Source organism: Lepidochelys kempii, chromosome 2, assembly GCF_965140265.1.
Source record: "Lepidochelys kempii isolate rLepKem1 chromosome 2, rLepKem1.hap2, whole genome shotgun sequence".
Classification (NCBI taxonomy): Eukaryota; Metazoa; Chordata; order Testudines; family Cheloniidae; genus Lepidochelys; species Lepidochelys kempii.
The window spans coordinates 87,444,402-87,468,898 of record NC_133257.1 but is presented as its reverse complement, the minus strand read 5'-3'; the positions used below and the strand labels follow the sequence as shown (position 1 = coordinate 87,468,898).

The 24,497-nt window shown below is 39.8% G+C and overlaps 1 protein-coding gene across 7 annotated transcripts in view; it reads right to left on the bottom strand.

Annotated features, from left to right (window-relative positions):
• Nucleotides 1–8,486, bottom strand: part of ARHGAP28 (Rho GTPase activating protein 28) — a 91,645-nt gene extending 83,159 nt beyond the window's left edge. For 4 of the 7 annotated variants that reach the window (XM_073331548.1, XM_073331551.1, XM_073331558.1 and 1 more), the window contains exon 1: nucleotides 8,215–8,485. In XM_073331548.1, the coding sequence (XP_073187649.1) occupies nucleotides 8,215–8,339 (125 nt within the window). In that variant the 5' untranslated portion in view covers nucleotides 8,340–8,485. Of the gene's footprint in view, nucleotides 1–8,214 lie in introns of all 7 variants that reach the window. The other 3 variants (XM_073331550.1, XM_073331552.1, XM_073331554.1) reach the window with 3 other exon arrangements.
• Between the last annotated feature and the right edge of the window lie 16,011 nt (nucleotides 8,487–24,497).

Sequence of the window (24,497 nt, the reverse complement as noted above, 5' to 3'; positions counted from 1 at the left end):
AACAGCGAACTGGGCATTTCAAGTCGAGGTAGGACTTCATCCCTACTGAACTCATTCTGCCATTAATTTTTAAACTAACATGAGTTAAAAATGAAATCTCAGCCTTAACTTTGAATTCCCCAGTTTTTGGAAGTTTCTGAAGAGCGATTCTGCTTTTGTCATAAAAGAAGACATAGCGGGTTATAGTTGTGCCTCTTTGCTTCTCAACATTAAAGTCATTCCAAGCATTAGAGGAGTCTCATTCCAACATCACATGATAGTTCCTTATATTTACTCTAAGGTGCTCTTAAAAAAAATATCCATACAAATAAAGGACACTAGTCTTTGTGCAACTATTGTTTCTAGTAACTGCAGATTTACTCCCTACCAGTGATTCTTGTCCAGGCCTGACAGCATCCCTCTCAGTTTCTCTTAAATTCTTTTAAATTCCTTCCTGCCCTTAGGCCTTCCATCATGACCGTCATCTGTCCAGGAAAGGAAACTGGATGAAATTTCCTTCAGATCCCTTAATTGGTCAGAGAGGTTGATGTTGACTGACACGCGCACTCTATCTCCTCCCCCGGGGTTTGAGCACACTACCCTTGTGGCCTAGGTAATAGCATGGTTATTGATGCCTGCTAAATGCATAAAGAAGCAGGTCAGGAAAACATCACTCAGTGGGTCAAATTCAGACCTGGTGTAAATGAGTTCTTTCCCGTCCAAAATTCATGTGCTGACAAGACAGTGTTTTTTATTATCGTCACTAAAATGTGAAGAGTCAGGCTTTATGCCTGAATGACCCCCCTAAAGCTGTGTAGTCAACTATACCAGTGGCCCAATGTGTTCGGTTGGGCATAAAGTCATTTAAAAACACAACTTTCCAGGAAGCCTCTTGCTTCTGTTAGGTTTGACCTGGTAAGTGACATCCATTCCAGATAGATTCACGGGTCCTTTTTCCTCCTATATCTAGCAAAACTCTTCTCTGTGCCCCAAATTCTGTAGACCTCAGTAAACCTAGTACTGGTCCAGCATCAGCAAAAGGATTTGTGCTTGTTATATTTGTAAAAATCAGTCATGTGCCAAGACCGATTTTCTACAGTAAGGGATTTTACAGCCAATTTATAAAGTCTCAGATAAAGTCTATATGAAAATGCCCATAGGCCTTTCGCTACAGCAATGTAACTTTTCCCCTTCTCTCCCCCTCTGTCCCTCTCCCTCTCCTAAACACTGAGTAAATTCCCATGCCAAGCACTGACTGGCTTTACACATATTAAAATCCTACAACCTCAAAGTGTTTGAATGTCATACATCACACAAACATGAAAATCCTCCTCAGAACAGATATGTCAGTAACCCCCCAATGACTGTTCACCCCACCTTCCTCCTTCAACAGTAGAGAGAAAAGACAGGCTCTGTGGATGAGAGAAGAAGTGAATTCCTGAGTTGAGGAGATACCCCCACCCCCAGAGGATAGGAATCTTTTCCTAATGTTAAGGACAAGGGAGCTCAAGTTTGAGTGCTGCTTCTGACCTCAACTGTAGCAGCAGTGCATTGGGAAAGGAACTGTGTTTCAAATAATCTGGTATTAAATCACCTGGGAACTCACAGGCAATCCATGGAACGTCAGTGTTAATTGCAAATGGTATCTCTGTAGCAAACACAGTACTAGTGCAAATTCCTGTTGAGGTATATGGTCTCCTCCCTCAACAATATTCCTGAGAGCTATAAGTGCCCATGGAGAGGAGAATTGATTAGGGAGGTACCCTGTTCGGGAGAGTTGTTAGCACAAATAAAGGGAAACTTCACTTCCCACCATCAGTGGCTGCTCCCCATTTCCCAGCTACCATCTTGTCCCTCCTCTGGTTGCTCAAACTCCTGCTGTTTCTTCTCTAAGGGGCCTTGGCAGCTGTAGCAGATCTAGAAGCAGTTCCATGAGAGCTGCTGCAGCATAGTCACAAGGCAAAGAGGAAGGGAGGCAGATTGATGGGCCAGCTGCTTTGCCAGTCTTTCATACTACCTGGATCTTATATGGTTCTCATCACTATGGTATCTGAAATGCAGGATAATGGCAGCTATTCCCACTGCTACGCTAACTTCCATCAGTTTTGCTTCACTCCCCAGTTGAGAAGTCTGGCCAATCAGAGCATAAAACTGCCAGGGTAAAACTGGTAGCTGCTAATTCTACAAGAAGTCAGAATCCAGGACATTTGTCAATTTATCAGGCACTTGAAACAGATTGTGGAAAACAAGTGCTGCATTGGAAAAGATTGGTGCCATTGGTCTGGGACTCATTCACTTCACTGGGAATGCTCAGCACTATTTAGGATCTGGCCCTGTGTTTGTATAATTAAAATATTAATTAGATTCTGTTTCATATACTGAACCTTGCCCCAACTTTAACTAGTAATTCTTTAGCAAGTTTTTTTTTTAAAAGAAATAATATATTGTAATTTCATTCCTACATAATTTTCACACCTTACAGCATTCACACTGAACCTTTATGAACTGTCTTGCAAAAACCAATACAGCAATCTTCTTAATTTCTTACTCTTTGTTATGCTGTCTCTAAACTATGTCAGACTCAATATAAAGGTGCCTACATAGGGCTTTCAGACCTCAGCATTTTTGCAGGCAACTCCAACCATCATGTAATCAGAGATAAGTGACTTAGTTAAAAATGAATGGGGCAGCTGGCCAAATGCTCAACCAAACAAAATGATCAAAGGGACAGTGCCAGATGTTTTCCATCAGCTTTGCACATGGAGGTACCAGGGAGATCAGCAGGAGCACTACACTAAAAAGAAACCAGAGAAGCCAACTCTAGTTTCAACCATAACATGAAGAATTGACTATAAATACCACATTCCTTAGTGAGAGTCCCAGAGGACATTCCGTAGGTATTTCTAAAGCCTACAGGAAAAACGTGTCTACTATTGTCTGGCTTATTTATATGCATCCTCCTGCTAAATGTTTTAATAATAGTGCATAGCAACATGCTGAAATATATATTAAAACCCATTTTAGGAAGCTGCTAGTAACTGTGAGTCAGTGGAATATGTCAAAAGCTGCTGTTTTCCTATAAAGTATGTGTTCCCCCAACCTTTGCTCATTTAACTTTAATGTTTCCCAGTTCCTACCCCTATTTCTTTTACTATTTTTGATTACTGCAGTTTTAAATTTTGATTTTATAGGCTTGGGACTTTAATTCCTGTGAAAGGCCCAGAAATCTGTTTCAAGATTTGTTCTTGAAAAAGAGACTGTTTCATATTTTTTTTCAATTTTTGTCTTCTGAGAAAGTTTACGGTACAATGAGATAAATGTCTAAAATAGTTAAGGTTGCTTACGCTGCACCTAAGCAAAAGACGTTCTTGACATCATTTGTATACAACTCCAAAAAGTAGGCCCCTCAATCAGTGCTGCCAGACATCCAGCCACAGGGCCTCCACCCTCAGGACATGCACAGCCCACCAATAATAGTGTAACGCTAAGTGCTTCTGTTGTCGTGGAAAATGCACGGCTTCATATAGTTCTGTGGTGAGAAAAACTAGAGCTCCCCCACCCCCATCACAACCCTGGTTTACACCCATTACAGGCTCCTCCTTCTGTTTAACAGAAACCTCCATTCACTATCTCACTAATTACCACCGGGGTCACATGCATCATTTCAGGCTACAATACCTATCCCTCATCCGAGTCACATCACATAGGAGGTTGGGGCAGAGAAGTGAGGGGGAAGAACATTGCATGAAAATTTTGTGCCATGCAGAACCCCTCCCCCCAATGTAATGGTTTTGCAGGGGCCCCCACATCTGTTTGAAGAGGTCCTGCTGAGCAAGAATCTTGGAAACTGCTGCCAAGTATCTTGAGACAACTGCATAACTTAAGTCATTTTTCAGGTTCTTTTTTGACTCTCCTGTTTAGTGCTGCCTGTCTGACAGTGGGAGGAGGAGATATGCTGAGCCTGAAGAAAATGAGAAGGATTTTTTTCCCTGAAACAGTTGAAAGATCTCAGAACTTTCTTCTTGACTAAAATGCAAACTAATCAGATTGCTAAGAGGGTGCTGCTGAACATCATTTCTCATTTCATTTTGTTCTTTTCTTGCATAGTATATTCATAAAGTCAGTAGTTATGGATTTGTCACCCAAATGCTTATTTGTTATAGGGATGTTCAATGAATGTATAACACGGTGATTCCATCTCTAGAAACTGTTTTAAATTCATTTTACGGCGATACACCACTTTGGTCTGATTTTGATCTCATATCCATTCATTTTAGTGGAGTTACTTCTGATTTACACTGGTGTAATTGTCAGCACAATCGGGTCCTTCACTGGCAGCCATGCTAGCAATGAGGGAATAAACCACAGTCTAGCCATTACAGTTGAGTTTAAATACAGCAAGCTTAACCTTTAACCTGACCCAGTTAGGACTGCTTTGAATCCGGCTGCTGCATGGATGACTGCTGGAACGTCCCTCTTTGCATCACATACATAGCAGCTGTGCATGGGCACAATCCTTGTGCTCCTTTGAGTCCAGGGGCTGTCTCCTAGCACCCTCCTGTGTACAGGCAGTGACAAATAGGACAGAGAGGATGAGGTGGAAGCAGGGCTATAACCATTCTGCTCCTTCACCTTATCCAGCATAGGCGGCTGAGCAAAATGAGAAAATCTCCCTACATTACTCCCAGGAAGGGTGTTGTGGGTGCCCTCCCTCTACTGGAACTGAAACACTGAAATCAGTACATTTATCTTTGGAAACACTTTTCTAATGAGACTTCATGGAGGTTACTATTTTCACTTCCCTTTTTCCCCTTAAGAAAATCTGCATGCATTTCATGTACAGAACTTCCACAGATGTCAAAGGGAAGTTCTGCAGATGAAATAAAAGGAAGAAAGTGTGCAATTCAAATGAATGGTATGGATAGGTGAGGAGCATTTTCTTTACCTTATAGGGACCATATTCTGACATCAATTTTTTCAGTTGACTTCTGTGGGAGGTATGGCACCCAGGATCCAATCATGCAGTCCTTATTAAAGGCCTGGAGGAGGTAGGCCAAGGGCAGGAGTGGTAGTTTAGGGGAGTAAGTTCAGATCCTCCACATTCTCTCCCTTCAGACCCATGGGCGATGCAGAGCAATATGAGGCTGTATTAACTTTCACTGCTTTGCCTTCTGTGCTGTGAAACTTGTAGTTAGAAGGTGTCCTGGGGGCCTGTGTTTGGGACAGGCCCTGAAAATGTCCAAACCTGGGCAGGATAAGTAGGGTTGGACAGCAACACACCTATGTGGAGGCCTGTTTCCTCTGATGGATTGTTGAAATCTGCATCACTCTGATGAGCAGTGGGTTCAAGGCTACTTCCCTAGGGGAGCAAACCATAGCTCTCTGACTGAACAACTGTACATGCATCCGATGAAGTGAGCTGTAGCTCACAAAAGCTTATGCTCAAATAAATTTGTTAGTCTCTAAGGTGCCACAAGTACTCCTTTTCTTTTTGCAGATACAGACTAACATGGCTGCTACTCTGAAACCTGAAAAACTGAGTTACTCTGGCATAGGGGGGAATGGGACTGCCAGGGAGAACTACCATTTAAGTCAACAGGAATTTTTCATGGGGAAGGGCAGTAGGCCGAGATTATTCAACGATGCCTACTGAGTCCTGATTTACAGAGGTGCTGAGTAACGACAACTGTAAAATCTTTAAAGTAAAATATTTGGGCCTTATTTTTCTCTCACACAAATTTTACAGTGGTGTAACTCCATTAACGTCAAAGGAATTACTCCTGATTTACACTCATGTAAAGAAGAGCAGGAACAAGCTCCTTATCTCTGTATCAAACCATTAATTTTGGACCCTTTTAGCAACTTGTTCTTTCTTTTGAAAGGCAGACATAAAGCTATAAAACTGTGCAATTATGCATTCCTTCACTCATGCTGGGCTCATTTGGGCTGATTTTCTGATAAAAGCAACACGTCATCTCTCCAAGGCAAGAAAAGTGCTGGATATTTTCATTTCCATTTTTATAGCAATGGAAATGAAACATCCCAATTCCCAAGATAATAGGATTTACTGCTCAATAGCCAATAAGTCAAAGGGTAGTAATCAGGGACCTTATTCTGTTCTCACTTACACCAGTGTAAATCTTGACTTACTCCACTCTTCCTTTCATTGGGTTTATACAGGTGGATAGAGGGGACTCAAGGCCTAAGCTCCTGATTATTTTTTGTTATCAAACACAAGATATGTGGTGGCCTCTGACTCTGTAGATACAGTCTGTAAATACTTTTACAGATTGCTGTCCTCAGGAATCATGGAATTCGCACACTGGAGTCAGGGAAGTTAGACTGTGAATCAACAAAACCAGAAATATTCTATACTAGAGAATCTCATGCTACAGGATAGCAACCGAGCTCTCCATTTAGAAGCTGAAATGCAGTACAGAACTCTCAGAAGTTGAAGCAGGAATTAAGCTAGAGACTATTCTACCATTTGCTGAAACGTTCAGTGCATTTGCCTTCATGCCTTCTGCATTCCACAGGGCTGCATGCTGAGTTAATAAAACCTCTCTTGGAAAATGCTTTGGAAACATGGATGGAGTCCCTGACTGGCCATATGGCAGAATCTGGCTATTGCTCCCAGACAGCTGCAGGAAGTGAAAGACGAGAAATGGGAGACTGTATCACAAAGTCATATATACAATTTTGGCTAATGGCAACAGCTTCCAAAATATTCAAAAGCACCAATATCGTCTTTCTTTTCAGGAACTCTAAGTGATGTATATGTGATTTGGATTCAGACACATTACCAGCTGAACTTTCAACAAGTTTTGAAACAATTAACACAAGTATGTGACATGATAAGAGACAACCACTTTTTCATTGCTCGGCTCACAAATCAAAATTGAGATTCCAATTAACTTGCTCTTTTTTAAAACAAACAACATTATCACCACTAACTGAATACCAAACCATCATTCTATGATTTGAATACCAAAACAATACGGTAAGTTTCTTTTCTTAAAATGAAATTGTGTATTTATTACTGCTGTGAGGCAACATTTAAATTGAACAAAGAAGTTATCCGCATCAGATAACTAGGGACAGTAAAAACAAAGAACAGAAGGATGCTTGAAATGTTCATCTTTTCATGTACATTTAAACTAAATGATAAATTTGAAACTGAATAGCATCTTGTAAAATTCACAATATGAAGTACTTAGCAGCATTCTTGTTAAGAACGCACAGAGCTCATTCTTAAATGAAAAATATTGATCTGTGACTCTAAACAACTCTAAACTACATCAAAATGACAATAAACGACATCCACTATTTCCTCATATTTTAGTTTTCATTTTATTCAGTTAAGCCATAAAATAACTTTGCATTTCTAATGCTAGTGTTCCCTAAACTTTTGTCTGACAATAGAAACATTCATAAATTTTAATGTTTAGAAAGTAGTGTAAATCTATACACCTATATTTAAGAGAAAGGTCAGATTTACCAAAATAAAAGCATCTCTATTGAAATTGTCAGGACTGTCTTGCTATGTCAGAACTGTACACATAGGTGGACAAGTGCACAGTATGTAACTAAACAAATTAATCTGTATGAAATACCTGTTTTATCGCAATACAACCTTTTAAAACAAATATCCTCATTTAGATGACATCTTTAAAGAAGTAGCCTCACTTTGTGTGCCTGTCTGCATGAGAATCAGCAACTGCAACGTCCCAAGAAAAGCAAGACGTGATCCTCATCTTTTTTTTTGGGGGGGGGGGAGGGGGAAAGCATAGGAAGTATTTTTTTAAACCAACATGGAATCCAAAAGTGGATTGAATTTTCTGATGAATTGTCTCACCTAACACGAACCCTTCTAACTGTTCATAGCATGGTAAAAGATAAACTGAGAAGAAGATAGATTTATGTATTGTTTATAAGGGAATATTTTGCTGCTAATCTTGGATAGCAAGTAAACTTGGTCTCTCTCTTGTACAAAAAAACTTAATAAGCACTTGCGTTTTCTATTTCTAAACGAGAACACCACAAGTGAATTGCATAAGTTCCCTACGGCAGGAAAGTAATCATAATGCATAATAATAAAGTGATGATTACATGGCAAAGTGATCTGAAAACATCAACACACTGCCTCACATACTAGCAGGAAACATGACTGCAAAACAAAATCAGCTCAGACAAAACTTAATGGCACAGTACCCGTTATAATCCTTCGTGCTTTACCTGCTGATTGGAGAATGGCTGGAGGAAATCTCTGGCACAAAGCTCTGTTCGATTATTGGTATCCTAGATGGAGTGTAGGAGTGGTAGGCTGTCAGAACCACGCTGCCCGAGTCCTTTATCTCCATTATCCCAGGCACATGTCTTCCCTACTGTCTGGTGACAAAGACAACGACCAGCATTTACTCACTTGCTGGATCAAGTGACCCCGTCACAAAAGCAAATGCATGACCTTACACTGTAATAGCCTCTTACTACCATTTGCTGTGAGGAGAACTGTGTAAGTGAGATGGCTCTTTCTCCTGTCAGGACAGCTAAATTAGCATAAATTCAAAACCACCGCCCACAAACAAAACTCTGTGGGGGAAGTATCCCTGTTTCTTAGGAAACCAGAAACCCGAGGTAATCCTACATGGCTCAGGGCAGCTGCTCTGGACACGTTCTTCTTGGGTTATTTCTTTTTTCGTTTCTTCTCAACTAAGGGCAGACTTATTAGGATTTCTCATACGATAGCAAGGAGCAAAATGAAATGAAATCATTCTTCAGCTAAGCAACGTGGGAATGAAGCAGTGTTTTAAAAGAAAACGTGCCCTAGGAAGGAGAGGGGGAATGCAATTTATAATGCCTACATGAAAGATTCATAAACTAAATGGACTATTTGTGGCACCTTAGAGACTAACCAATTTATTTGAGCATAAGCGCAAATTGGTTAGTCTCTAAGGTGCCACAAGTACTCCTTTTCTTTTTGCGAATACAGACTAACACGGCTGTTACTCAAACCTAAATGGACTATGTGTCTGTTTAAATAACCAGGGAAGAATAAACCTGATTTATTTAGGTCAGTTTAATTCTACAATCTGTCTGCAAAGAGTTGTCTTTACTTTCCACTGAATACGTATTAGACTTTCAACAATCTTTTTAATAGTTGCTGGATGGATAATTAAAAGAGCAGTAGGAAAATAATAAAGATTTTTCCACAAAATTTTACAGAAAAGAGCTATTATTATGGCCCCCCCAATTTCACTGATAATGAAGGTTTTGTGAAATGGCAGTTTATCATAAATACATGCACCAGTCTGATATTTCTCATTTTTCAAAATTTGACCGCTGTTGGAATGAAAATTTAAAATGTCTCTATTTACACTCAAAAATAGAATCATGGCCTTATTTTGGAGCAACTACCCCAGAAAACTTCGCAGCTCTTTTGTGAAGCTGAAATGCAATGTGAAAACTCTGATTTCACACAGCCCTAATATTTTATGAAAAATAAAATAAACACTTACTCTTATAGTAATCAGCACCACCAGTTGAATTCAATTGAATGACTCTCTTTGATTTCTAAGTATCATGGGTGAGACCCTCAGCCCTGCGCCTTCTTTTATTTTGTGTAAAAGGGCTGGAGTGGCATGCATGACTGGCTTGAAAAGCCCCAGTTCCAGCTGGGGGAGAATTTGCCCAGTATAGGCACTGCGTAAGACAGCCATAAGAGTGCCTTTTGACTTTGAGGAACCCTGGTGCAGGATTGTTTAAATGACATTGGTGGGCCTCTTCTGCACCCAGAGCAGACAAGGATGGGGATGGCACCTTAATATCCCTGCCCCCTTCCTGCAATGGGCTATGAATTCTGTGCTGTGCTTCTTAGTGGCACAGCATAGAATCTCAACCCAGAAAACCAATGGAGGACCTTGAAAGTAAGCACAGAAACCTTTAACTATCCTGTTTTGAGTCAGATTGAGTCAAAATGCCTCATCCTCTGATAAGAGTGAATTGTCAAAACATCTCATCCTCTGGTATGAGTGAGTTGTGCTTGTCACAAGTCCTGAGTAGGATGGGTGGGATAAGGTGGCTATAAAGCCACATTTATGCTCCTTGATCTCTGGGCTGTGGAGGGGTATCAACTAGGCTGATTCATGAATGAGCCATATGGATCACTGACTGTACCTTAAGCTGGTATCCCCTAGCAGAACTTTTTGGGAGAGTGGTCATATAATCACTACCTTTTGGGCTCCCAGATTTATCCTGCATAGATTTAGGTTCCCTTGTTGGTACATGAGGTGAAATTTGCATTTCCTTGTCCCAGCAGGAGTAAATTGAGCCCAGTGTCATAATTTGAAAGGCATCCTCTAAAATTCACTTTGAGATGCTAACATTGCAGCTGACAGTTGGGAAATACTGAAAGTAGCAGGAGCCAAATGGGAAGCTGTAGTTGAGACAGCATTGGCCCTCTCTGTGGAGACCAGACCTGAGAATTCAAAACTGAAACAGGTTTATTTTACTGACTACAACCCCAGAAAAACTACCCTTACGCCCCTTCCCATCACCCATAGCACTTTGTGTAATTTACATTATGCCTGGATGAAAGTCACCCTATAAATGCAATATACTTGTATTATTATTTCTAGTGCCTTCTGCTTTAGTATATCTGCTTTAAATAAACATTTCATATTTAATAACATTTAATAAAGGAAACAGGATCTTACAGACAACATAAAAAGAAGCACATGTTTAATAAATGGGATTTTCTCCTTGCGCAAAACAAACAGTAGATTTGACTGAGATTTATAGTGTGTTGGTGCACAAGTTAGTCTGTCACTTCTAAGCAAACATCTATTTGGCTTAGGTACAAATAGATATTTGACATATTAATCAGTCAATGCACATTCATAAAACAGAGATAGAAAATGTTTATATCCACGATGGCTCTTGAGGACAGATGAATATATATTATCAAACCCCCTAAAAACTCTGCTCAGATTTAAAACAACTAAAGATATAAATCAGCCATTAAACAAAGTTTTAACTGATCTAGTAATATGGCAATAATAAAAGAGTACAGTATATAGAGGGCCAAATTCTCCCCTCACTGACAACTCTGCAGACTTTTAAGCAAAGTAAGAGTATAGTTCTGATGCCCACAATTCAAGAAGGATGTTGATAAATAGGAAAGGGTTCAAATAAGAGCCACAAGAATGATTAAAGGATTAGAAAATATGACCTATTGTGATAAATAGATTGAGTTCTTTGAGTCTACATTGACAAAGAAAAGGTTAAGGGGTGGCTTGATTACAGTCTGTAGGTATCTGCATGGGGAACAAATATTTAATAATTGTCTCTTCAATCTAGAAGCGAAAGGTATAACATAATCCAATGGCTGGAAGTTGAAGCTAGATAAATTCAGACGGGAAATAAGGTGTAAGTTTTTTAATGCTGAGTGTATTTAACCATTGGAATAATTTACCAAGACTTGTGCTGGCTTCTCCATCACTGAATTTTAAAATCGAGATTGGATGTTTTTCTAAAAGTATGCTCTAGGAATTATTTTGGGGGACGTTCTATGGCCTGTGCTATACAGGAAGTCAGACTAGATAATCAGAATGGTCTCATCTGGCCTTGGAATCTATGAATCCATTGAGTTCTAAAAAAATTAAATCCTGTTTGAATCAAAAACATGATTGTACTCATATAGTAGCAGTGAGATTTAAAAATAGCAATGCTTGCAATCAGTTGTCAGTTGCAAATAATCAATTGTACCACAGAGTTTGCAAATACTCATAGTAATCTTAATTAGGCAAAAGATAAGATTGTGAGGATTTTATTAATGGTGACCACTGTATGACTGGAGTCACAGCAAATCAGAAACTATAGAAATCCTGGAGGCCAGATCCTCATACTGTACATTAACATTGATGGAAGTAAGTCAATTTGCACCAGTTAAGGATCTGGCCTTGAGTTTTAAAATTTATTTTGTTTTTAGGTCAAAATTGACAAACTTGGCTTCCCAGGGAGTCTTCCAATGGGGAAACGACTTCCAGTACTCTGTTTCTTTGAAAATCAAGCCAGTTCGTTATGTGGCTAAATATGGAGTTAGGGGCCCAACATTTGAGAACTTGGCTTGAAAGTGTTGGGACTAAAGTGAAGGCTAGTTCTTATATTTTCACAACCAGTCTGCCCATCTTGAGTCCTTATATGAATGCAACAGTTTGCTCAAGCTGTAAACTTTTGTGCAGCAGTGTCTCTATATAGGTTCTATACATAAAGTACAAGTGCACAGAAGGAAAGTAAAAGCCGTTCAGTAACTGTTAACATGAAATTATGACATAGTCCAACAGACTTTTAAAATCTAAATGTATAGGTACTTTTATTTCTTCTGGTCAAAATTCCTTTTAAGCAGAGAACAGACAAAAGAATGTTTATTGTCTAAATTATACTGTAAGCTTCTTGGAGTATGGATCTTGTCCTCATAGATCTGTAAGTCATGGTGATACAATGGTATTATTGCCGTTAATCATATGAATAAGGATGTATTATGGAAAAAATGATATATGTTGCTTATAAAAACTATTCTGCAGCAATTTGTTTCTAAACAGAAATTTCATATAAAGTTTTTCACCGAATAGAATTAGTGCAGGTTTAGGGAGACCTCATTTTCACAAGAGGCTTAATCCTCTTACCTGTAAAGTCAATAAGAGTTTTCCATGGAGTACTGTCAAGGTTCCTCCCCCACTCTGAACTCTAGGGTACAGATGTGGGGACCTGCATGAAAAAAACCTCCTAAGCTTATCTTTACCAGCTTAGGTCAAAACTTCCCCAAGGTACAAAATATTCCCCCCGTTGTCCTTGGACTGGCCGCTACCACCACCAAACTAATACTGGTTACTGGGGAAGAGCTGTTTGGACGCGTCTTTCCCCCCAAAATACTTCCCAAAACCTTGCACCCCACTTCCTGGACAAGGTTTGGTAAAAAGCCTCACCAATTTGCCTAGGTGACTACAGACCCAGACCCTTGGATCTTAAGAACAATGAACAATCCTCCCAACACTTGCACCCCCCCTTTCCTGGGAAATGTTGGATAAAAAGCCTCACCAATTTGCATAGGTGACCACAAACCCAAACTCTTGGATCTGAGAACAATGAAAAAGCATTCAGTGTTTTACAAGAAGACTTTTAATAAAAAATAGAAGTAAATAGAAATAAAGAAATCCCCCCTGTAAAATCAGGATGGTAGATATCTTACAGGGTAATTAGATTCAAAAACATAGAGAACCCCTCTAGGCAAAACCTTAAGTTACAAAAAAGATACACAGACAGAAATAGTTATTCTATTCAGCACAATTCTTTTCTCAGCCATTTAAAGAAATCATAATCTAACACATACCTAGCTAGATTACTTACTAAAAGTTCTAAGACTCCATTCCTGGTCTATCCCCGGCAGAAACCAGCATATAGACAGACTATAGACAGACACACAGACCCTTTGTTTCTCTCCCTCCTCCCAGCTTTTGAAAGTATCTTGTCTCCTCATTGGTCATTTTGGTCAGGTGCCAGCGAGGTTACCTTTAGCTTCTTAACCCTTTACAGGTGAGAGGAGCTTTCCCCTGGCCAGGAGGGATTTCAAAGGGGTTTACCCTTCCCTTTATATTTATGACAAGTACTGTGGGGAATTTCTGTGTAAGGCCCTGACCCTGCGAAGACTTGTACATGTGCTATTTAAGGATGTGGAACAGTCCCATTCAGCACATTTATGAATCTCTGAAGGATCAGGGTCTAGAAAGGAGTACAGGTGTGAAAAGTTGTCATTTAAACCACCAACCATGGGAAACTTGCCTCATATTAAGTTTCATTGCTAACTTTCAACTCAGAGCAGCCTTGACAAACAGTTTGCTACATTTTGCATAACTTTTGGAACAGTTTATGCAAACTTCGGCTAGATTCAGTTTTAATGGGAAACCAGATAACACTCAGCACTTTTAAGTGGTTAAGTCAAAAGAATGAAGGAGGATACACAAATTAAAATCCTGGAATTGGTTCCCCCACATTTCGCCTGTCCTCAAGCCAGCAATGACATATGAAAAAAGTGGTTTTGCTGCATTGCAAAAAAAGGTGAAACTTCTGTCATTTGCCTTGAATTTTTCACTAAGATGAAAAGCAGCTTTTGGAGGCAGAAAGTGTCATCCTTATATGTCATACCAAAACAATCTGGTCATTTCAAACAGTCCCATGAGTCTGTTATGGCTTGGAATGCTATTAAGCTATAGCAATGTCCACAGCTCTCTGGTAGGAGTTGAGGACTATGGAAGATAAATGTTCCACCATTCAGTAGTGATACCTGCTGGCTGATTCAGAGAAGCATTAAAATAGCTCTGAACAGAGGTCAACTGAGTCTTTCTGTCCAGAAAATTGCCAATATGATCTCAGCCTTTAACCCTGAATAAGTATGTTATATAATAGGAAAAGAGAGGTCTTCAGTAAGGTAAGACTAATTTCTGACCCCTTGCTCCCTATTACTGAGGTGTCATGATAAATATATTCGTTTGTCCTGAGAGGGTGAGCAATTGTGCACCTGACTCTGTGTGTATAGGGAAAAGGAGGTGTGGCCACTGCTGGTAGAAGACAGCAAAATTTTCAGAAGCAAAAACCAACCAACCAAACCAGAAGCAAACAAGCTTTACTAATTTTTTTATTTTTGACATTTTTAAATTGAGTTAAAAACAACGGGAAAGAACAGAGCTCGGACTTTACAACTGCTAAAGCAGCGAAGCTATTTATGTGAAGCATTTAGAAGTTAAACGTCATAACATCTGGTGATGCTTCAAAGACTTTCAATTAGATTCTAAAATGAAAAACTAATCTTTGTTAAATTATAATGCCACAGTTTTCAGTCCAAGTCCCAACAAGGAACTTAATCAGGCATCATACTTCAGTGAACTCCAACATGGACATATTTTATTTATTGGATAATCATGTACTCTTTTATCTTAAAACAACATCAATAGTTGTAGTTTCATGAATAAAATGAAGTACTTAAAGAGCAAGTTGCAAAGCTGTTTGCTTAGAGACTATTCATGTTTATTTTCTAGGAGTTCAAAAGTTGCTTCTCCTTAGGACATATTAATCTACTCATGTAGCATTGTTCACATATTGACTATATACCGAAAATACTTTAATCTGTCTCCTGGAGCAGGGCTTTCTGTAGGCATAGTTTAAAAAGGGCTTATATCCTTCCATTCATCCATTAAACTCATCTCCTTCAGGCCATGTTGATCTAACTGCTTCATCTGGGACAGCTGACATCACCACTGAATGCTGTGGTTGGTTTTTTTTCTGAAGCAGTAAAATTACCCAGAAGGAGTGGTAGGGTGTTCAGCTTGGGGAAAAAAAAAACAAAAACCACTTGTGGGAGTGGTTGGCTTCTCCTCTCAAATATTTCTGAAGCTGAAAATGGGAATCTGGTATAGGACTCTGAAGTTGGAAAGGCAAGACATAGCAAGTAGCTGATACTTATTTTAAAACATACATTTCTATTCATTCTGAAGTCCCCCCCCCAAAAAAAGAAACAAAAACAAGATCAGGGTAGGAATTTGTGTACAGCAGGGGAAGGAAAAGTAAAACAGTCAGACAGGCATTTTTGCCAAGCTGTAGCCTCAAACATGGGAGAGGTGCCCTTGTCCGGCAACGTGCAGCCCAGGAGCTCTGCAAGAAACTTTGCCATATACAAGCAGGGAGGAAGGGGTCTTTCTAAGATCTTGTCAGGGTGCCAGGTAAATATCCTTTGGCATTTTTGTGACTTAAAATATAGAATAAGAGAGGACCAAATTAACACAAAGACAGTCACGAATGCTGGCATTGTTGAATTTGTATTTATTTGGGGCTGAATACAGGAGTTCATAGAGTTCATAGAACCAAAAAGAGAAGAATAAAAGGAAAACAACAGGCCAGATTCTGCTTTTAGTTGTACTAGTGTAAGACTGAGTAATTCCATTCATTGCAATGGACTTACTTCCAGAGTATACTGGTGTAACTTACAACATAACTTAGTCCAATATGCTTTAAATGTGTTGTTTTAAAATAGGCTCTGAACAACTGACAGTAACACAAATGAAATTTAATTAAAGTCTTCTTAGGGCCAGGGACATTTATAAAGTAAAATAAGGAGAGGGTTAGTTTACCATATAGGTGTATCCAAATGCTAACAGCCCTACATATTTATCACTATTTTGTATAATTATCACTATCTTTCATGGTACCAGAATCATCAACAATCAAACATAATGGTCAGGCATGATGAACATGCAGGTGTATATATAATACACTGCATGATGTCAGGGCAGTAATAAAACAAAAATTCAGACTAAAAGAGGATATGTCCCATTTTCTTGTATTAAGCTACGGCCACGTAGTTGTGATGTTATAATTAACCTTTAAATGTTACCATTTTCCAACACCCCACCAAATCAATGCTTAAACAGATTTACAAATATGTTCAGCTAAACATAATAAGTTAAGTCCTTTTACAGGCATTTTGAACTAGAATATATAGTGTTCTGAAGACTGTATGAGTTAGCTATCCATCTGTGGTATTTGTACCTCATCTGTCACTTTGGCAGTGTATTAAGTACCTAATAAAATAGTGAACATGGCAAAAGTGTCAAGAAGAAAGTGTTCTCTCTCTCTGTCTAGTTACAGGGATGTCTGAATCAATAGAATCAGGATTTATTTTTTAAATTGTTTACAACTGTTATTCCTTGGGGAGGGGTTTATATAAGGTATAGCTTAGACTTCACTCTAAATCTGTCAGGAGTGGGCTCCATCTGATTTCTTCCAACAAGTAGATCCATAGTCAGGGGTCTTGTTGCTCATAAAACTCAGTCCCAAAAGGCTAATAGTCTAACCTGAATCTCTCCTGTTGTATTGGAAAGCTGTACAAGATTGGGCAGTCTCTAATCTATGATTGGACCCTGACCAGGACTTTAAAGTGAATGTGTAACCAGTTAAGTTAGGGTAGTGGTTGTTTAAGTCAGGAGGAGACAAAAGCATTGACCACTGTGACTAAGTCCTTCACCCAAAAGGAAAGGCCACAAAGTCTCCTGGCCAGTCAAAAACAGAAGACGACATTTCTCACCACTGCTAAAATCTCCATGCCCAGGAGCACTGAAGAGCCCATCGTGATCTGAATCTTCATATAGCTTTGACAATCTGTGGTCTGATGTCCCGAGTCTTGAGTTTCTGAAGGTGTTTCCCAATAAGTTCACTTCTGTCATTCTTAGGCTGAATTTGAGTGAATTACTCCTCGTATGAGGTGGCATCTTGGTGATGATGGTAGCTTCATGGGTGGAGAAGGAGACATACTGTTGAGTGTCATCCACATATTGCTTGCATACAAGTCCGTGGCATCTCACAATCTTTCTGAGACAGCTCTTGTAGATGTCAGAGAGGAGTGAAGAGAAAATTAAGCCTTGTGGTCTCTGCATGATAAGAAGCAGTTGTCCAAGTCATGACTCTGCACTCTAGCTGATAGGAATGAGTGGATTCAGCTGAGTGCTTCCTCATTCACTCCTACACCTTTCTGTATGCTTGCCGCCATCAGCATTCAGACACTGGTGTTGAAAGCTGAAGAGAAATCTAGCCACGCTCCCACAATAGAGGTTTGTTTTCTTAATCCAAATGTCTGTTTTAAAGAAAACCATAACTTGATGAAAATTTTGGGGAAGTTATATGGCCTGTCCTAGACAGGAGTTCAGCCTAGAGGATCACATGGTCCCTTCTGGCCTTAGACGCTATGGATTTTTGAAAATTGGCACAGGCTTGACAAAAGGCCTGTGAACTTTCGTGCATCTTATCTGGGTTATGGGGTTGTAACAGAACTGCAAATGAAGTGAGATTTAGAATGCAAGTTTCTTATAACCCATGTGTATAATCCCTACACCAAAGGTTCTTCCAACATCTAATATTCCTATTTTCATAATGCCAATTTCGTACCATGTCAATATAACATTCCAGGGCATTTGCTAATGAATCAAACTTAGTTCTGTTGCAAGTGCAACTGGATTTCTGCTGGCTTAAATCAGGTCTGAAGATGGCCCATTAAAAGCATGAAGTAAAAGTTGTGTGAATACAAAACTATAATTTGATCTGCAAAGTTTGTTAATTATGTAAACTAAATTCAGCAGTTTATATGGGCTACGAATGACAAGAGGAGAATGCTCTCAAATTAAATACTGAACAGCTTCAATATACCTATACAAATTACTGTGGTTGCTCTCTAATATACAGAGCATACTATGGTTGCTCTCTAATATATAGAGCATTCAAAGCACTGAAATATTATAACAACAACAACAAAAACAATAAAATAATTTTCACTTTTGCCGCACCATTTATTCAACAATTTCCAAGTGCTTTACAATATTGTTGAATTAAGCCTCTCAACACATTTGTGAAATAGGGATGCTTTATTAACCCCATTTTAGAGATGAAGAAATTTAGGAACAAAGAAGTTAAATGACATTCCCCAAGAAAACACAGGAAATCTGTGGCACAGCCAGAGAGAGACCCCATGCTGCCTGACTCACAGTCCTGTGCTCTAACCACAAGACTTTTTCAGGAAACAGATGAATTATATGCTGTTGGCAGTGGGCAAGATTTTTTTGTAAGAGATGAAGGGGCGAATACATTGTCTGACCTACAATAGACTGTAAATATAAATGGCAAATCTTCATTTCACATAGCTATTGATCATTCTGCTCTCTGCACACTATGAGTATTAACAGAAGGTTTAGGGACGAGCAGAAAAAGTGCTGCTTAATAATTGGCAAGCCACACAGGCTTTTTCATTGGAAACAAATACATGTGACGTATCTTTGCTAAGCAGACATATGTTTCCAGGTTAGCTCAAAGACACAGTGTTGAACCCTGTTAACTGAAATACCTTAACAAACACTAAAAATAACCTTTGCCACAGCTCCAGCTGGATGGCTGCCTCACAACCATGGGTTAAACATGTAATGATAGACTGATAGCAGAAAGTTCAGCAGTGGATGGTATCATTGAATCATAGGCTTGGAAGTCTGAGAGGAACATTACCAATTTGTCTGGAAGAGGTCAAGCAGAAGGCATTGCTTTTATGCCAGTTAGTGCCAGGAATTTTGCTTCAGACTGGATAGATACATCAATGTCTGGGGGCATTGGAAATTCACTGTTAAAATTTGCACTGCCTTGCATATTGCCGATAGAAAATTATGCTGTTCTAAGGATGAATCTGCCAATTATGCAACTGTAACTCTCTAACCCTTATAACACTATTCAAAAATCTGCTCTTCGGCCATTACAAAGACATTTTTGCTAGTAACTATGTGTCAATCTTTTCTCTATTTGTTTAATTTTCTTTTGTTTTTCCTCACATTCTCTTTGTCTTTAGGCTCAGTGGATTAAAATCATCCTTGGTACGTAACTCCACTGAGGCAAAATAAGGTCACACGAAGGATTAATTTCTTCAGTTTCCTCATATTAATCTATCAGTGGAATATTTCCCATAATGAAGATGCCAAATCTCCAGGTGACTCATTTTTGTCTTGGGACATTAGGAAAAAGAGGTGTAAGTGGCTGCCTTAGCATATAACAATGGATCCATATAACAGCATTAGTTGTTTGGCTTCATTGATAGCTTTGGTTGCAGTAAATATATGCCTTGATGAGTAACCGCATGATCTTATTGGAAATCTCTTGCATCTCCTTACTTTATCCCTTTTTTTCTACTTTCAACTTTTGTGTCATGTCTGACTATAGACTGCAATCTCTTCAGGATACTGACTGTGTCTAATTGTTTCTGTGAATCGCCTAACACACTTCTGGGTGCTCAAAATCAACCACAGCAATAGCATTAACAATTATAATAATAATTATAATTGACTGTCATGGAGAGGAAATATGAGTGGGATTATGGAATTGGGGGCTGCATGGCTAGACTTCCTGATCCAATAGGATTGTTTACTAAAGTACTTGGGTTAGGATTGCCAACTTTGGTTGGACAAATTCCTGGAGATTTCATCACATAACATAATCTTTAATTAAAGATTAATCTTTAATTCTTGGAGACTCCAGGACAATCCTGGAGGCTTGGCAACCCTGACTTGGGTGTACCACAGAGTTTTAGATAATGGGCACAGATACAGTCAACTACAAAAATATTTAGCACTGTAACAGAGCCAGCCACCTCCTGAACACCCCTTTGTGGCCGGGGGTACCGCTCTAGTGCCCTGCCTCTGTTTTCCCCTTCTTTAGGGCTCCTTAAACTCCACACCGTCTCATCCATCCAATCACAGCTTTTCTTGGGGGTCTGGTTTTTTATTCAATTAACAACTTTCCAGAAAAACAGATACACAAAAAATCTTCCACCCAGTCCTAAGTTGGGCACAGCTGCTCCTCCCTGAGGTTCTGTCCCTTCCTTTCTCTCTGAGCAGCTGGAGGAGATGCAAGGGCTGGCCTGACTTTCTTTGCCTTCACCCAAAGGAAAAACAAGACTTTCCACCAGGTCTTCTTACCCATCATGAACTACGTTCCCTCTTTCCCTATAGTTTCACTCTGTTCCTCCTTCTAGCTCTGCCCTCACTGAAACGTCCTCCGACCCTTTATAGCCGAGGTGCAACTCCACCCTTTTAATTGGCTCAACTCAGAGCGCCTGCTCTGGCCCAAGGAAGCTGGACTTATTTTAATCACAGGGGCCAGGCACCTTGTGACAAGCACTACCAGTATATAGGAAAGGAGGATGAGAAAAATCAGCGACATCAACAAGCTGTATATCCCTTATTAAACTCTGTACAAACCCTGCTGACAGGAGTGACTGTGTGTGGTTACAACACTTTTAAGGACTGGAACATTCTGGGAAGGTACAGCGCCAACCATTTGTCACTGGAGTACTGGAGAATGAAATGGGCCTGGATGTAGCTTATCAACAAGGATCCTCTCACTGTGGTAACTAATTTATTTTTGTTGTTACTATACTTTTCTTGTTACTATTTTGATCCAACAAGTCATTGTAGTTAAACAGAAAGATATAACTGGCTTCTCTGATCTGGGGTCATAACATTTTACTAACCCCATATATTTCAAAGGTCATCAACAGTAACCAGCATTAGAACTTTGGTACTCGGATTCTGTAAATGGGTCTACCTGTCATTTTGCCCTGGCATTCAGAAAGGACAGGTGGTTTAATAAGAGAGGTGAGTTCTGTCCATGAGCATATCTCAGGCTCACCTTCCACATTTTTAATAACCTGGCAAAGAGAAGTTTACATTTGCTAGTGGCTGTCCAAAAGTGCACTCCCACAGAGAGATTTTTCTTATATTTCACCAGGACAGTATGTACCAATATTGCACTTCGTGCCACTACCGTTGTAGAATACACCAGGTAACAGCATAGTGTAACTCCCACGTGGTGCAGAGCTTTGCATGTTACATTTAAAGAACCTCTGTATTGCTACATTCATGATGTGGCTATTTCCTTCTCTTCTGGGGGTCTCTTCTGAACACCATGTGCAGACTTTCCTTCTCCTCCGGTTATTTGTGAACACAGCTGTTTCATTACACCACTGCAATTGGTTTTGCTTCTGACATTTCAAACTGCCTCATCTTTACCAGGCCCAAAAAAACAAATTTAGGACTTTTCCTAAGAGGAGCTTGGAAAGGAAGAGGGGAGCCAAAAACCCATTAAGATTTGGCAAATAAAAGGGATGTGCATCAAATCTGTATACTTCAGCATATATCAAGTTAGTATTTTTCATTCACTTATGAGGAGGCAGATCAAAAATGATCAGATACCAGTAAATTAGAAATCTTTAATCCTAATCAAAGAAACAATCTGATGAGTGAGATGCTTCAGGTCAGGTCAGGTCTATTATATTGCCACATCTCTTGTGTCATCGGGCTAAATGTTATGCTACATGTCTCAGCAAAGATGTAGATGCATAGATATAGGGATATACCTAAATTACAGAAATCATGGGCTTTTTCTTTAGGCACATATAAAACTGCCATGTTTTCAGCTACAGGCCTAACTGTTATATGTACAAAAATGGGCAGGCACCTGTAAAATCTGGTATTTGCATACCTCAGTTAAGTAGCCAATCTGACTCTTTGTTTTCATGCGCAGTGACCAAATCTGGTAATGCAAATGCAGGCTTTCATATGCAACAAACTTATGTTCCCACAGCTCAACACGTGGCTCACTGTTAAAACAAGAAACATAAATATGCTAACACTTATGTGCCGTTCAACACTGGGTATTATACATTGCAGGAACTTCATCCTTTCAGCTGATTATTTTTACTTTCATTTGTTGTGCCAGACTAACTGAGCCTTGCCCACTCATATACCACCTACGCCCTGAGAGACAAATCAAGGAAAATAATCAAAGATCAGACAAGGGGCTCCAACTAGAAACAAAGAGGAAAGGATGCAGGAAGCTATACAAGAGAGTTGGGTCTGAATGAAGAAAACCTTTTAAAAAAAGATGAACTTCTGCTTCAAAAAAACCCCTGACTTTTCTCATTTGGTTTTAAATTCCTGTCCTTAATAATTAATGTCACAAGAGTCAGGAAGGATGAGGGTGAATTTTTCATACAAAAATCAGGGACCTTCCTGAAAAACATTGAGACATTTGTTATGTATGGCCCCCTACATCCATTCGCATCTGGCACTCAGAAAGCCAGTCATTTCCCCTACACATTGTTGTGAAACACTAAGAGTGATGTGGAACATTAACATCCATTACATACAAAGTTTCTGTTCATGTGTGGTTTATTCCTTCTACCATGTGAAGACACATTTTTAATGTGGTACACAGGGAATTGCTCTCACAGTATTAGCTTTAATAATACAGGCCCCAATCTTGCAAACACAGATCTACTGTAGGGATTGGGACGTTGGCTGTCATGCCTAATGGTTAAATCAGGAGCCAGTGTCAGAGTCAGGTGACAAGCCAAAGGTCAGAACCAGGGCCAGAGTCAGCCATCAAGCCAAGAGTCACAGATGGAATCAGAGTAGGGTAGAGTCAGGGTAGGAACAGGGAGCTAGAGTGAGGCAGGAAAGTGGATCAGCCGGGGGTCTGGGATAAGGAGGACAGGAACCAGGAACAGGCTTGGAGGCAGGAACAGGCAGAGGGGCATGGCTCAGGAGTCAGGCAAGTACGCATGGTCCATAGTAGCAGCTAGCCAGGAATTCACCTAGTTGTTCGGACAACTTCTTGTACCTAGTTGGGGCTGGACATCAACCCCTCTCAGGAGCTTTGTAGGCCTGGCCCTTCAAGAGTAGAGCTTCACTAGCCCCCCTCTCAAAGGGTTTAGGGAGCTGCTAGGTGGTCGCCATGGTCTGAGCAGTGCCCGAGTACCCCGTGGGGGGTTCAGGTTTGAGGCCCATGATCCCTCACGTCTGCTAGCAAAAACTCATGCACACAGCCCCACTGATGTCAAGAGTATTCCACCGTGGCTGATATGTTCATGTTACTGGATTCCAATGCAAGACCAAGGCCCTACCTTTCATGTATTTAGTGTCCTTCATCAGAGGATTTAATTAATTAACATTCATTAAAGGAGGGGTGGGAGGCCAGTTAAGGTGTTATAAATATTTTATAGATTGACAATCTGAGACCCAAATGACTCATTTTAATGTCATATAACTTATTTGACAATAGTAAAGTTACTCCTTGTTTACCCTAGTGCAATTAAGATCAGAATCAGGCTCAAAGTGATTTCTCCAAGATCACTCTGAAGCATACAGAACAGAATCTAGGAGTTCTAAGTTTTGTGCCCTGCTCTAATCACTAGAAGGGCTGGAGAGCTCACCAGAAAGCCCATTCTCACAATAAGAAAAGGAGTACTTGTGGCACCTTAGAGACTAACCAATTTATTTGAGCATAAGCTTCCGTGAGCTACAGCTCACTTCATCCGATGTGATGAAGCTGTAGCTCACGAAAGCTTATGCTCAAATAAATTGGTTAGTCTCTAAGGTGCCACAAGTACTCCTTTTCTTTTTGCGAATACAGACTAACATGGCTGTTACTCTGAAACCATTCTCACCAGTTTTGCAAACTCAGGAGTTTGGATAAAGCTTGGATGAACATACAAAACTTCTGGATCCTTATTCCAACTGAACACCTAAAGCTCCTGAGGTTCATCCATCTCCTTATTAATTCTTTGTGTCTTGAAGGAATAGGATTGGAGCTCAATTTGATGCACTGCTCTCTTTCTACCTGTCTCATGTTTTGATTTTGTCATATCCCACAAGACAAACAGGATTGGACCAGGTCAGTGCTTGGATGAAAGAGCTCCAAAGAACACTCATATACAGGGAGTGATGATTTACTAGGTGGCACTCTTCTATCTGAGTCAGGTACTAAAAAATGCTTAAGAGTTAGAGAATGCTCTGTGCTGCTGGTCACATTCCAGTAATGGATAAATTCACCGGGTGCCATCAATTTGTGCATTACTATGTATTTGTATATGGATACTGGTATCT